This window comes from Lepidochelys kempii, chromosome 3 (assembly GCF_965140285.1).
Source record: "Lepidochelys kempii isolate rLepKem1 chromosome 3, rLepKem1.hap1, whole genome shotgun sequence".
NCBI lineage: Eukaryota > Metazoa > Chordata > Testudines > Cheloniidae > Lepidochelys > Lepidochelys kempii.
Window position 1 is genome coordinate 151,935,562 of NC_136382.1, and position 16,303 is coordinate 151,951,864.

Here is a 16,303-nt window from a genome sequence, read left to right on the forward strand (position 1 = left end):
GATAGAGTCTGGTTAAGGCCAAGCAAAGAACTACTGAGTCCCTATGACAGTTTTGTGAAACATCTGCAAAAGTGGAGCGACTTTTGGGACAGACTGAACTTTATTTGGCATGAGAGGGAAGTGGAACATGAGAGAAAAAGAGAGAAGCTTCCTCAAGACCTCACTCTGCTGCAATATCTGTCCCTCTCCTCAAGCGCTAAACATGCCAGAGTTGATGTGACATAATCAAATGCCTCCTTTGGATGCAGACATATTCTGTCTGGATTATGTCAAAAAACAAAAACAAAACCCCAAATCCAACTCCATTATCCCCAAAAAAATTTGTTCAAGACTGAGGATAAGATTTACAGCAGTGATCATCAGACCTCAATGGTTCAGTAGCAAAATCAGCAACAACATTCACAAAAGAGCCACAGTAGTGTGAATTCATTGTTTCATTTACTATTTATATATATATATTTAGTCTCACAGCAAAGTGACTGACCAAGTATTCTACAATTGGTATAGAAGGTGCAGCTGCCCCACCTCAGAAGAGCAGGGGTTAAAAGCAGCCCTTGGAGAGGGCTGTGGCTGGGACCCAGTTAGACAAGTGATTAAGAGCAGCTGAAAGAGGCTGACTGAGTAGCTGGCCTCAAGTGTAGCTAGCTCAATCAGGGCACAGTGGGCCCTGATATAAGGGCTAAGGGAGGTGCTGGGTCAGTCTCACTCCAGCTTTGGAGTGGGAAGGGCCTAGCTGCCTGGGAGTACAAGGGTACCTGAAGCAGAGCAGTGCTAGAGAAGGGCAAAAGCAGCTCCAGCCTGGCAACTCCCCAGGCTGAGGCCTTTGTAAAAGCCTAAAGAGGTGCAGAAGTGCAGCCCGGGGATAGGCAGAGGCACCTGGTCCAACCCCCTTGCCAATGATGAGTGTCCATTAAAAACTGAAGTCTGCCCCAGGGAAAGTGTCTAGATGATGACTGGCAGTAACCCCTGAGGCAAGGTGGGTATAGAGGGATGGGGGTTCCCCTGGGAGGGGAGATCCATGGTGTGGGGGTACTGCTTTGAGCAGAACCCCAAGGTAAAGGGCACCAGGGTCTGGGAGGGAAAGAGGGGGCCTGCAGCAGGCAAGTCACTGGCCAGCAGGGGGTGCTCCAGGTGGTGGAATTGAGCTAATTCCCAGATGACCAGCAGGAGGCACTATGCCGGTGAGTCAGCGATCTGCTACATATCCAAATCCCAAATTAATCCATTTTACCCTGTATAAAGCTTATACAGGGTAAATTCATAAATTGTCTGCCCTCGATAACACTGATAGAGAGATATGCACAGGTGTTTGCTTCCCCAGGTATTAATAACTTACTATGGGTTTACTAATAAACAAAAGTGATGTTATTAAGTATAAAAAGCAGGATTTAAAGTAATAACAGACAGAACAAAGTAAGTCGCCAAGCAAAATAAAGCAAAAACACGCAAATCTAGGTCTAATACATTAAGAAACTGATTACAGGTAATATCTCACCCTCAGAGAAGTTCCAATAAGCTTCTTTCACAGACTAGACTCCTCCCTAGTCTGGGCCCAGTCCTTTCCCCGGTATAGTCCTTGTTAGTTCCAGCAGACATCTCAGGTGGTAAGCAGGGGTTTTCTCATGATTGGCTGGCCCTTTTGTCCTGCTCCAACCCATTTTATAGCTTTGGCACAAGGCAGGAATCTTTTGTCTCTGTGGGTCCCCACCCCTCCTTCTAAATGAAAAAGTACCAGATTTAAGATGGATTTCATTATAAAGTGACATGGTCACATGTCACTGTAAGACCCCTAGTTTCCATTCCCCATGTACTGGCCACACATACACAGGAAGGCTTTCAAGTAACTAAGGCCATTTAGAGCTGATTGTTTCTGGAGCACCCTTAATGGCCTCCACTTAATATGTTTACATCAGTGATACAAGTTTATATCTTATTTTCCTAACTCCAGATCTAGAAATAATACATGCAAACAAATAGGATGAACACACTTATTAGATTACAAGCTTTCTAATGACACCATACAAGGGATATTTAGTGTAAAGCATATTCCAGTTATGTCATATTCATAAGCATATTTCCATAAAGCACATGGACTGCAACGTCACAAATATATACACCTGTTCTGAGGTCCAGAAGGATGTGCGAGGCAGATCAGTTGAAAGTCTTTGTATGAAGATGAGGATAGTTAAACTCTGGAATAGGCTTCCAAGGGAGATTGTGAAGTCCTCATCATTGGGAGGTGGGGGTTAAGAACAGGCTAGACAAATATCTGTCAGGGATCGTCTTGGTTTACTTGGTCCTGCCTCAGCAGAGGAAGTTGGACTAGATGATCTCTTGAGATCCATTCCAGCCTCACTTTTCTATGATTCTCAGATGGTGGCTGTTATATGGCTTGTCACTTGGTGTGACTGTTTTTTACTGTGTACCCTCTCTCTGTTATTTTCCTGCTTGCCATTTCCCAGTAATTCTCTCCAGATTGTAAGAAGGGCCATTCTATGAAAGTAGATCAAGTTTATCTTACCTGTTAATTGGAATGACCCTCTGCCAATTCAGAACAATCCTCCTTTGTGTGTTTTTCTTAATTATATTTCATGTTATTATTATTATTATTATTATCATAATTTCTTAATTATATTTCCAGCATTGGAAACTTTCTCTGGAAGTTTTAGTGACAAGCTGGCTTTTGTGGACCAGTGGCTGATACCTGGACATAGAAATGTGCATACTCCTGCCTCTAAAAGCAGTTTGGCAGAAAATTCCACTTCGGGTGTGCATGCACCCCAGGCGTTTGAGATTAGAATCTTTTGGTCAGCAATGTCTGCTGGGGTAGTGCCTTCTGTGTCCTTGTGCAGCTCCCTCCTCCCCCCACTTCTAATGCATAGATAGAGCCCTGCACAGATACAAAATTAGGATCCGCATCAATCCGCAAACATAGTCTGCGGATATAAAACGGATATCCACATATTTTCAGGGCTCTATGCATAGAGGGCGGAGCAGGGCCAACTGTTGCTCAGTTCCATTTTTTACCAACAATGGTTATGAGACAGAACTTCTAGCAGTGTTCTCTTGTGTATTTTGCAATTTAATCTATCTAGTTGTATATTTGTTAGTATTAGTGTATAGTATATGTGTAGTGTTAGTATTATTCCCATTATTTTCTAATATCCAAGAAAAAAAGGATGATGGTGCCCAATTCTGGACTTGAGATGGCTCAGTGCCTTTATTTGTTGATTCAAATTCAGAATGGTAACCCTGGTCCCTATAATCCCATACCTAGGTCCACAGGACTGGTTCATATTTCTCAACTGCAGAATGTGTATTTTCATATAACTATCCACCTGGCATACAGGAAATACTTGAGGTTTCAAGTGAGGACCTCCCCTTTTCAATAGAGAGTCCTATTGTTTGATTTGTCCACAGTACCAAGAACCTTTACCAAATGCAGTCATGGTGGCTAATCTAAGACAAGGAATACAAGTTTATCCTTACCTTGGTGATTGGCTCATTTGAGAGAGTTCACCTCAGCAGATGAAAGATTCATTTAATTAGTTCTGTCAGCTTTTCACCATCATCAACAACAAAAATCATCATTAGTGCCAACCCAGAGGATAGAATTCCTACAGGCAGTTCTAGATTCTACTACATTACTACAGCAAGAACATACCTACCTCAAGATAGTTTCAAAGTTGTGACAGATCTTGTTATGAATTATAAAACTGTCCTCAAACTCTGGTAAGAATGTGTCTAAAACATTACATGGCCTCTTGCACATATGTAACACAGCATACCAGACATCACCTTCACTACATGCAAGGGTGGTTGAAATCCATCTACCTTCCAAACAAACAGCACATTGACATGAGAGGGCAGGTCCCTTGAGAAATCCTCTTATCATTAAATTGGTGGAAGATCCCACTCAGATATTACAGGGGAATATCAATTTCGTCACCTCTACCCATGAAATTTTGCTACTTTACATTCCATAGTAAAATTATATATGTACCGTGTGTAGCTAATATTAACCAAGAAACAGCCCTTTTGTATTCTGATTTCATTATATTTGCAAATGTATTCATTTGTTCTCATATTTGCATATTTTTACATTTTATTTGTTTATATATTTATTGTTAATGCTAGGTGCTGGCAGAAGTTACAGTAAGTGCTGAGGCATCAGCTAAAGTAAAAAATGAAGTCCAAGGTGTGAAGGACAAAGCACAAAAGATTGTAGATGAAATTGATTCAGAGAAAGTGGTAGCAGAGACCAAACTGGAGGCAGCTAGACCAGCATTAGAAGAAGCAGAAGCTGCATTGAATGTGAGTAAAGTTTGTAGGTTTTCATCAGTCTACCAGGTGTTGTCTTCTATGATTAAAGAATAGCTAATACCAGCCAGACAAGGGTTCACCGCATGTTCATAGCCATCATTTGAGCTTGTCAGTTTTAGTACGCAAGCCTTTTGTTAACAGTTGTGGAGTCCATATTTTACTTCCAAGTGCATCCATATCTCTGCTTTAAGAGAGAGAAATAAATATCCCTTCAGGTCCTGCTTCCATCTAGTCAGTTAACAAGTATAAAGGCTTAGATGTAAATCTTCCCAAAAGTTCTTTGAGTGATTGCACATGTGCATTGCACTCTTGATGTGCGCATGCCCCACGCAGTCAGAATTTTTTCCCTCAGTGGTATCCATTGGGACAGCTCACCCTTTGAGCCTCTAGCAACATGTTCCTCCCTGCAACTAACTCTGAAGGTGGCTTTCCTAGTAGCTATCACTTCAGCCAGAAGGGTGGCCAAGCTGTGTATTCTGACATCCAAACCATCTTATACAACCTTCTTTAAGAATAAAGTATACTTTCCCAGTCATCCAAGATTTTTCTCTAATGTGGTGTCTAATTTTCATATTAACTAGTCAATTTACTTACCTACTTTTTACCCAAAACCACACACCAATAGGGAGGAACAATGCCTGCACACCAAAGATATTAGGAGACCTTTGGCATTCTACATGGACAGGACTAACCAGTTCTGTTTGTCAAGCCAATTATTCATGGCCATTGTGGACAAGGTGAAGGGTCACCAGGTCTCAACACAAAGAATTTAGTCTTGGATAACTTTCTGCATTCGTATATGTTATGATCTGGCAGCAGTGTGACAGCACATTACACAAAATAGCAAACAGCCTCTGTGGTGTTTCTTGCTCATGTCCCAGTCCACGAAATTTGTATAGCAGCAACCTGGTCTTCTATTCACACCTTCTCATCACATTACGCCATCACTCATTACTCTAGAGACAGTGCTAAATTTGGATGAGTTGTACTCCAGTCTGTGTGTACATGATCTCCGATCCTTCCTCTTACTTTATGACATGTGAGTCACTGAGTGTGAAATGCACATGTGCAATCAATCAGTGAAGAAAAATGGTTAGTAACCTTCCATTGTTGTTGTTCAAGATATGTTGCACATGTCCATTACATGACCTGCCCTCCTCTGCATCAAAGTTGTCCAGCAAGAAGGAACTGAGGGAACTCGGGAGTGGCTGGGCCCTTTATACTGTCATGCTGTAATGCATGGCAACAGAGGGCACTCAAGCTGCTCCGATGGCTACTGCTGATGGAAAAATTGCCCACAATTCTGTGGGGGCACACACACACACACCAAGAGTGCAATAGACATGTGCAACACATCTCAAAGAACAGCAGTTATGGAAGGTTAGTAACCATTTTTTTAAAGGTGTCAGTAGAATCTAGAATGCCTTCCAGTCTGACTTGGAAAGTATTCTCTTAGTGTGAGAATAATGGCTTTTCATTATCTTGTTAGATCACTGACATCTTTCCATATTTCCTTAGCAAAAGTGGAGTCTGAAGGATGGATGCTCCCTCTCCCATTAATGGATTTTATGTATATTTTTCTGGAACTAAAGAGAAAGGAACAAAGTAGGTCAGAGGGATCATAAGAAGAGAAGTTAACAAATGACGAAGCATTACTGCATTTCAGATCTTAATTGATTTGTTCTGCTGTACTCTGAACAGTTGTCAAGCAGAGAATCATGGAGAAAGGAGGAAGTGGCGTAGAGAGATAAAAGCATCAGTATGTCTTATTGATTCAATCCATCTCCTGCTCCAGTTACTAATAGTTATACCAAGAGAAGGGTTCAGTCAATCACAAGCAAGAGAAATCAAGCATTATCCACTCAGAAACATTGAAGTCCACATTGGTGATAGGAAGGGCCAGACTTTCAAAACTCTTGCATGCATCTTGAAAATTCCATTTTGTAGATGTAATTACCTCTTTGCTTTGCAAATAGCAGCATGCATATATTTTGTTGGCACAAATTAGGCTGCTGGTTTTGATATGTTGACACAATATTTGTCTAATCACATCACTTCATTTACAGATAAATATTTATTCAAATGAGAAATCTATCTAAGCAGTGGTCTCAAAGTGACACTAATAGAAAGCCAAAGAGCAGCAATACAGGACTTTAATGCCTTCTCAATGACTCCATTTACCAAATGCCCACGCAAGCCATTTTCTTGCCTTTCTATATTCTTCTGCCGGGAACATTACACTTTAAGTTACACCAATTTACAATTCATTTTTCATCACTGTTAAATATAACAGCTTAATTCCATAATGCCTGTATTATTTGTATTTAATTTTGATTTTCACAGGGGGATGGAGAAAACAGATAGGTGTTTAGTATATATTTCTTTAAATCAGCTTCGGGGCATAGAACTATAAAGTTTAGTAAAGTAATCCCAATAACTCATATATACTGTATGTTCATAAATTAAACTTCCCTCAAGCACAAAAATGAAAATTGGAATAATAATAATAATTAATATGATATTGAATGAAAAAATCTATGAAATGGTACTAAGCAATAAGTCCACTTTCCCCCCCCCCCGATATAGACTATCAAACCAGTGGATATTGCTACGGTTCGGAAACTTGCGAAACCCCCTCATCTAATCATGAGAATTATGGATTGCTGTTTGTTACTGTTCCAAAAGAAAATAGACGCAGTGACACAGGATCCAGAAAAGGCTTGCTGCAAACCATCCTGGGGAGAGTCACTAAAAGTAAGTAGAATGTCCAGGCAGCAAGTCTTGAACATTTTCTAAAACAATAAAAAAAATGAATATCAATGTTTTATGGTGCTAAATCTTTATTCAAAATAGGGACATACATCCTTAAAACATGAACACAAATATAAGCTTTTAGAGCAGCATAAATATGCAAACAAATTCTGCTTGATAACACAAATTTTGCTATGTCCTTAGTGGCAAGTGTGTTGATTAAAGTTTTGATGAACAGACACATAAAGGGCTTTGTTCAATCCTTCAGAGTAAAACTGCAAGAAAGAATAAGTGAGGAAATGTAGTATTTCTGTAGCTCTAATTTTGTCTGACATTGAACCAGTTAGTTAATTTTATTGGGAACTCTAGGTGCTTCGCACCTCTGAAAATCAGGGTATTTTTATTTAGGGCTTGTCTACAGACAAAAGTTGAACTGCTTTAGATGTTCAGGTATAGTTAAACAGATACAGCCCCCCTAGTGTGAATGCAGTTATACTGGTATAAATGTGTATACTGGTAAAGTTTATTCCCACATGGAAAGAAGCTATACCAATATAAGAAACCTTTATGTTAGTATAACTGCGTCCACATTATGGGTTTTATCGGTATAACTATTTTGGTTAAAAAAATAAATAAAAACCTAACTGACATAGTCAGATCAGTAAAAAAACTTTGTGTAGACCAGGTCTAAGGTACCTACATTTGAAAATGTTGGCCAATACCCTTGCCCTGGAAGGCTTACAATATAAAATAGGAATGAAAAGAGAACAGAGAGGAGTTTAAACTGGTGTAAACCAGTGTAGCTCTATTGACTTCCATGGAGCTATGCATACCAGATGAAGATTAGGTTTACTGGAAGAACTAAACATCACAAAGCATGGGGGAGGGAATGGATAGTATAGTTGACCTTATGGTTGAGTCATGGAACTGGGAGCTGAGAGATCTGAACTCTGCTCCTACTTATTGAATACATTGGACCAATAGGTTTTTTCATAGCTGTTTGAACATGCTAGACAAAATGACTAGTCATCAGCTTCAAAGATACTGTCTCCTTGTCCAGCTGCACTCCTTCTCAGACTGACTTCTATGCTTTCTTCGGTTTATCTTCTGCCTTGGTGCCTCCTGAAGAGGTCAACCATTTTTATGAGCAAACAGTAACATAGATAATAGAATCATAGAACTGTAGGGCTGGAAGGGACCTCAAAAGTTCATCTAGTCCATCCTCCCCATGCTGAGGCAGGATTAAGTATACTTAAACCATCCCTGAAAGGTGTTTGTCTAACCTGTTCTTAAAAACTTCCAAAGATGGGAATTCCACGTCCTCTTAACCTGTTGCAGTGCTTAACTATCCTTATAGTTAGAACGTTTTTCCTAATATCTAACCTGAACCTCCCTTGCTGTAAACTTACCCTCAGTGTACATGGAGAACAATTGATCACCATCTCCTTATAGCAACCTTTTACATATTTGAAGACTGTTATTATGTCCTGGCTCAGCCTTTTCTTCTCTAGACTAAACATGTTTTTCCTCAAGTTTTCCAAACTTCTTATCACTTTTGTTGATCTCCTTTGGACTCTCTTCAATTTGTTCATGCACAAAACTGGACACGCTATTCCAGATGAGTCCTCACCAGTGCTGAGTAGAGCAGAACAGTTACCTCTCATGTCTTACATATGACACTCCTGCTTATAAATCCTAGAATGATATTTGGCTCACACTGCATCACACTGTTGACTCATATTCATTTTGTGATCAACTATAATTCCCAAATCCTTTTCTGCACTACTGCTGCCTAACCAGTTGTTTGATTTTTCCTTCCTAAGTGTAATATTTTGTAGTTGTTTTTATTGAATTTCATCCTATTTATTTCAGACCAATTCCCTAATTTATCAAGATAATTTGGAATTCTAATAGCTGTGCCCAGATTCTTTCAGTGGTAGACTCATGATGCTAAAATTGTGATGCGTCCAACTCATCCTTGTTCTCTCTCAAGGCTGACAAGAAGCTCCCTTCCCTTTTAAGGCAGGCATAGTGGTCTCTTATAGCAAAGTCCATGACAGTGGCACCAGACTGGGAGCACTAGTTCCCCGTTGTCTTGGGCTTTAGCTACTGAGTTCATTCCCTTCTGCCCAGCTCGTGATTTGGTCATCATTAGGAGCCCAGGTTTCTGCTCCCTGTTCTCTCAAGGCAGGTACCACTTCTGGCAACTTCTCCTGAGCCTTGTTTAAATGTCCCCATTCTACTGCACAGCATCGCTCCTCATTTCTCACTCATGAGTAATGCCACCCACCTGTGGAATTCAAAGGTGGTACAGTGTTGTTGATAGAGGTTCCTGGACTAAGCTCCATCCTTCATCTCAGTCCACCAGAATTTTCTGCCTCTGGCAGTTGACCAAATTCGAAATTCAGATTCTCATGATCATTTTAATACTTTAAATTGATAATTCAGTTTAATACTTTAAATTGTATTAGTTTTCATGCAGTAGTGACTTCATTTTGGCAACTAGCTCTTCTGTTCCTCTCCCAAGGTGAGGAATTGCAGAGCATTGAGGCTCTAACCATCTGGTTTCTCTGGTACAGCCAGAAGCCACCAACCCTTGCTCTTCCAAGGTGTGAGATTTGATACCAAGACCTATGTCCTGTTACCATAAGATGCTGATCCTCGCATTGTCAGGGCATGGGGCTTTGAATTAGACAGGTGTATAGTGACTTAGCTCCCACCCAAAGCAGAGACTCCACAATGGTAAGGCTGTGGTTTCCAGACCTTCTACAACTATTACAAGGAACCTGTCTCTCCCCATAACCACAGATCCAGAAGAATGGTCAGATTTCCCACCCAGACCCACAATATCTTCAGGTGACAATATGAGCCATAGGGATCTGACAGACCTGGAAATATCCTTCTAAATGCCAGAAACAGTCAACCCACAGATGCTATGACCTTAAATGGAAAAACTTTTCTGTCTGAGCAAATAATATGTATGCAGTGTTGTTGTAGCTATGTTGGTCCCAGGTAACATAGACCCAGCATTAGTTTCCATCCATTCTATGTTGGAGTATCTGCTTTATTTAAAATCCATAGGACTGTCTGTATCACTTGTAAAATGACAGGTTTCAGAGTAACAGCCGTGTTAGTCTGTATTCGCAAAAAGCAAAGGAGTACTTGTGGCACCTTAGAGACTAACCAATTTATTTGAGCATGAGCTTTCGTGAGCTACAGCTCACTTCATCGGATGCATACTGTGGAAACTGCAGAAGACATTATATATACACACAGACCATGAAACAATACCTCCTCCCACCCCACTCTCTTGCTGGTAATAGCTTATCTAAAGTGATCATCAAGTTGGGCCATTTCCAGCACAAATCCAGGTTTTCTCACCCTCCGCCCCCCCCACCCCCCACAAACTCACTCTCCTGCTGGTAATAGCCCATCCAAAGTGACCACTCTCTTTAAAATGTGTATGATAATCAAGGTGGGCCATTTTCTTATCACTTGTAAAGGTGCACTTAGCAACTACTTCTGTGCTCCATGTACTGATAACAAGACTATATTCACCCATGACAGAATTAAGAGATTCATGAAGGTGCTAATGAATGTTACCCTCCAGTTGAAGAACCAAGCAACATGGGATCTCAACCTTGTACTTACTAAGATCATGAAATTCCTTTCAAAACATTGGGAGAATGTTCCTTATTTCACCTTTCAGTGAAGAAAGCTTTAATTGTGGCCATTACATCTTTTGTAAGAGCAAACAAGCTCTTATGAATGACCCACCGTCTACAGTCTTCCACATAGATAAGGTGGTCCTATGCCCACACCCTACATTTATTCCCAAGGTGGTAACAGAATTCCATCTCAACCAATCCATTAATTTGTCAGCATTTTTCACAGACTTCAGTCTCATTCGAGTGAGACAAAGTTACACCCTTAGATGCCAAGAGAGCTTTAGCTTTCTTTTTAAATTGGTGCCTGGAATTTAGGAAATCATCAAGATGCTTTATCTCTTATTGGGATAATAATAAAGGACAATCAGTTACATCACAGTGTCTGTCTAAGTGGGTTAGGTTTTGTATAGAGGAAAGTTAGAAACAAAGCTCAGTTCTTGCTTTTACAAAACACTACTCCCTAAGTCTGACATCCAGATTCGCTCTCAGTTTAGTAAGGCACTGTTACAGTAGTTGCTTAACTAGACTCAGGGTCCCACTATCTGGAGACCGGAGTACTGCTTATCACACTATTCCAAGAGTGGTAATGTGCAGAGGCATTGAGGAAGAAATGACTGTTACTCACCATTAATCAGAGTTCTTCAAAATGGATTCTGAACATTGACACACCCTGCCCTCCTTGCCTTCTTTCTTAGAGTCCTGTTTGTAACTGTAGATCTGAGGAGGTGATGGAAGGAAAGGAGAGGGCCAGGGCACTTCTCCTTTTATAGCCTCTCTCTCAGAACATCCATAGAAATGTAGGACTGGAAGGGACCTTCTGAGTCATTGAGCCAGCCCCAAGCTTTCACAGTCAATCATATCATATAATCATGTTCATAACCTTATCAAGCTCCATCTAAAAACTACTTATTTTGTTCAGGAACAAGGAGTAGATGACTGCTCTTGTGCTCCAGCTGTCCAACAGGCACTACTATGAAAAGGTTCTATTGTCCAAGCTGCACCGCCAGTACATTCCCAGAGTGTGAATGTGCAGAGGTCATCTTAAAGAACTCTGGTTATAGGTGAATAACCTTAATTTCTTCAAGAATTACTTCTGTGCATTCACACTTTGCACCCACTGTCTCCTGTACCTTGGAGTTCTTCATATAGACAAATCTCAGTGGCTCAAGAGAAGGAGTTGAGATGATTGAGGCACTGCACTTACTTAAATAGATGGGGGTACCAATCGCTCACTACCATGAGGGATCACTCATGTACCCCCCAAAAGCCATGTCTTTGAAGAGAGCAGTTTGAGCTCATCACCAGGGGCCACTGTCCCACAAGCTGGATTGCACAGAGGTGACTCTTGAGGAACAGTTACTGGAAAGTAACCTCTCTTAATTTTAAAACAGTTGAAAGACTAGTTAAATAAAAATGTAGGAGGAGTTAGTACAATAAAGTTTCTCCTCTTCATATTAAGTGCAACAGATTGCTCCTTCTGTACTTTAGGGTCATTTTCCAAACATTACTCAATCATGAAAGATTGAACTTTTCAATGTAGAATATCAAATAGTTACTAAAGCTGATTTTTGTTTTGTTTTTGCAGCTTATGAGTGGTCCATTCCTGCAGAGTCTCCAACAATTTGCTAAGGATAGTATCAATGAAGAAACAGTAGAATTACTACAGCCTTATTTTAACATGGAGGACTATACTTTTGAGAATGGTAAAAAGGTCTGTGGTAATGTGGCAGGACTCCTGTCTTGGACACTAGCCATGGCAACATTTTATGGAATTAACAGAGAAGTGTTACCTCTTAAGGTAAAATATAATCTTTGGTTTTGATACTTGCAATTAGTGAATTTAAATACATATACTGTTTTATTTTGTAGCAGAAATATACTATCAGGGTTGGTCCATTAAAAATGGCATATCAAGAGTTGTTATGAATAAGAAAAAAACCTTCTAAATTGGCTGAAAATAGTCATGTGTTGAATAAATGGATTTTCACTCTCCCTCCATCAAAGACCCAGAGTAATCTTAACCTCCCGCATGAAATTGTATCTGCTACATGCCAGGGAGGTCTCTGAAATGTTAAAAACTCTAATATCCCACAGGGTCCTAGAGCGCAGGCTCCAGCATGAGCCCGGGATGTCTACACAGCAATGAAACAGCCCTGCAGCCTGAGCCCCATGAGCCTGAGTCAGCTGGCACAGGCCAGCTGCAGGTTTTGCTTTGCTGTGTAGACATACCCTATGAATCTTGGGACTGCTGGATTTTCAAAAGAAATTGTTTCTTTTCTCCATGTTTCCTTCAAAATAGGAGGAAGGCTTTTTCTTGTTTATTTCTTAATTTAATTTAACTGAATTTAGTAGTGAGTAGCCAATTTTGTTATTTTAGAAATCTTAATTTCTTCAGACCTATTTGTCTTTAGACCATTATAATTAAAAGTGATAAGAAATCAGGATTTGAAAGGTGCATTTTATGCATGCAAAATTTCCCTGACAAAGAACACAATTTATGTTTGGGATGCCATGACACTCCCATAGTGGTGGTTTTCTTTTGGCTTTGAGGGCATTGAGAAAGAAATTTCAAAATCTTCTTTATAAAAGTGACTTTAGGCATGACATTTGTGTGAGCGATTTTGCTTTTTCTTGTTTTAATCATGGATCCCAGATCATCTTCAAAAACATCTGAAAAAAGGAAAAGAAGTAATTTGATTCATATCACATTTTTGGCAGAGACTACAGAGCCCTTGTCAGTGACAATCCTGAACTAATATGCTACTTTAGCATGATCCTTTCCTTGATCAATGGCCTTGATATTTAGCATCAGTTTGCTGAATCAGTTCCATCTCTTTTGAACAATAGGGTTTTCGTTTGACTTCCCGCATGGCATAATGTTTGGTCTAGCTTACAGAGCAAAATCATTAGTAATCTTGATCCAATCCAGGCCTCCAGTCAGTCTGCTCCCTAGAAGTTTCTTTCATTGCTGTAACCAGTGGCACACAGTATCAAGCGCTTCTGCTCCAAAAGCTTTAGTATTAAGCACCATCTCAGTAAATTAAATTAAAGTTGCCTGTTTTTACTGTGCTCCAGCTATAATACTAAAGCCAGAAACCCACAAGAGGAATACTTTAAAGCTAGAGACACAAGACAATAACTACAGGTTTCAGAGTAGCAGCCATGTTAGTCTGTATTCGCAAAAAGAAAAGGAGTACTTATGGCACCTTAGAGACTAACAAATTTATTTGAGCATAACCTTTCGTGAGCTACAGCTTATGCTTATGCTCAGATAAATTTGTTAGTCTCTAAGGTGCCACAAGTACTCCTTTTCTTCTTAAGACAATAATTGTAATCAGGCAAAATGGGGGAAAGAATGTCATATATATCAGCAGGGAATTTAAGGAAAGAGTGTTCTTTTTTCCAGGGGTTGAGATAGGCAAGGGAAAAGCTTCTGGTGCCGCAGCCCTCGTTGATCAGAGGAGTTACTTTATTTTGATGTTACTCTTGAGTTTTGTGTTTGAAAAATCAATTGTCCCCTGAGGCAAGGACCTGAAATGGACTTGGGTGTGAGACTGGTTCCTTTCTGCGCCAGTGAGATAGCTTACCAGCTTACAGGTCTTCTTTTCTAAAAATTCTTTAGAATCTAATATGGAGGGATAACTGCACAGTGATTTCAAAACTTCAGCAGTAATCTTGCAGTCATTGATAGAAATATCACATCCGGGAAGAGCAACAGTATATTGCAGGCTGATAATCTAAAGAAAAATGACTAAAAAGTTTCCCTGTCATTAGTAAAAATATCTACTTGGCCACAATTGAGTGGCTTATTGGCCTACGGCTATGATTCTCAAGAATGTTAGGTTATCCTTGACAAATCTCCTAAACTCATGATTAGCTGCCATTGCAGAAAACATGAATTATAAAAATAAAGTAAAACAGAGCTGAACAACAAAGCCCCAGGGATGTTCTCTTTTCCAGGAGTCTGATTGTAGTGCTCTTTTCAACATGCCTCTGTCTTGCTCAGTGAGGCATCTGACATCTTCCCAGACCAGAATATTATTTTAAAATTGGCACCCTGGAGCAGGAAGCCAATTTCTTACATTATTATGCTAATACAAATATCATAAGTAGAGATTTAAAAATATGGATTTAAGTGACATTGTTTGGAAAAGGAAATAATTTAAAATACATATTTCATGGTGTTTATTTAATAATGATATTGTGCACAGATTTGTATTCCTGTCCCGGTTGACTAACAATGGAGTAGATTTGAAATAACAGATTTTCTGTTGTATGCCATTATTGTCTAACCATGCTTTATTCTTAGTCTAATTTAGCAAAACAAGAAGGACGTTTGAAAGTAGCTAATGAAGAGTTAGCCACGGCTCAGGCATTATTAGATGAGAAACAAGCTGAACTGGATAAAGTACAGGCAAAATTTGATGCAGCAATGAAGGAGAAAATGGTGAGATAAAAATATTGTATGAATATAAAAAATGGTTTGCACACTGAAACTTTAAAGCGTTATATAGTTTGTGTTTACTGGTTCAATCTTTTCAGAATACAATGAAAGATAAATTGGAGAATAATGTGTAATTACTACAAATGAGCTTCATTTAACCCCTCTTCTTTATGATGCAATGGCTCAGGAACTACTTGCCCTTTATAGAAAGGTGATTTTTAATGCAACAGCATTTTGCTTATCTTAGTTTAATTCTGAAGGTTTTAAAACTTAGCTAGGAAACCTGTTTATTTTAAAAGCCACTTGTGTGAAACACTGGGACCAGGAACCAATAAAAGCTGCATGTTCATTCAGGGTCTAGTGCCTTCTGAAGATCCAGTAGGGGACTCAGATCTCGACTTCTTCAGTTTTCCTTTTTTTTTTTTTTTTTTTGGTTGATCTCTCCATGCATAGGGTAAGTATTCTTGAGAAAAAATAGTTTATAAATTTTGTAAATATAGTAAAGGTCTTTGAATAATAGAATTTGAATATTTAATGAGACTGGAAAACTTGTCCAATTTTAGGACCTGTTGAATGATGCAGATGTGTGCAGGAGAAAGATGCAAGCAGCCTCTGCACTTATAGATGGATTGAGTGGAGAGAAAGTTAGATGGACTCAGCAAAGTAAGGAGTTTAAAACGCAGATTAACAGGTATAGTATCTGTTCAACAAAAGAGCAAGATGTCTATAAAATACAAAGACACTATTTGGCAATAAAATACCCTTCCATAGGTAATTTACACTGCACAAACTTTGTTAGTTATATGCTGTATATTGCATGGAAATTCCAGGTGTCTGAGTGTTTTCATTCTGAATTAGAGCAAAATCTCAGGCCTTGGAATGTCCCACGAAAGGGAATATTCTGATTCAGGAATGTACTAATGCCACAGCCCATCTCAGTCTCCCTGTCCCACATTGCTGCTCTTTCCTCCTATGTCATAAGATGGGAGGAAGAAAGAAGAAAAACCTTTGGGCTGACAAGGGGGTGGGAGGGAAACTCCTAGGTTAATGATGGAAGAGGATGGGGGTGGAAGGAAACCCCCCCACGTTGATGATAGGAGTGTGTAGGGGGGAATGG

General features: G+C 39.7%; 1 protein-coding gene across 1 annotated transcript in view; it reads left to right on the plus strand.

Annotated features, from left to right (window-relative positions):
- DNAH8 (dynein axonemal heavy chain 8) overlaps positions 1–16,303 on the plus strand; it is a 583,322-nt gene that overhangs the window by 479,653 nt on the left and 87,366 nt on the right. The window contains exons 68-72 of the mRNA XM_078852248.1: positions 4,138–4,314; positions 6,910–7,077; positions 12,328–12,540; positions 15,052–15,189; positions 15,750–15,877. Coding sequence (XP_078708374.1) covers positions 4,138–4,314; positions 6,910–7,077; positions 12,328–12,540; positions 15,052–15,189; positions 15,750–15,877 — 824 coding nt within the window. The remainder of the gene's footprint in view (positions 1–4,137; positions 4,315–6,909; positions 7,078–12,327; positions 12,541–15,051; positions 15,190–15,749; positions 15,878–16,303) is intronic.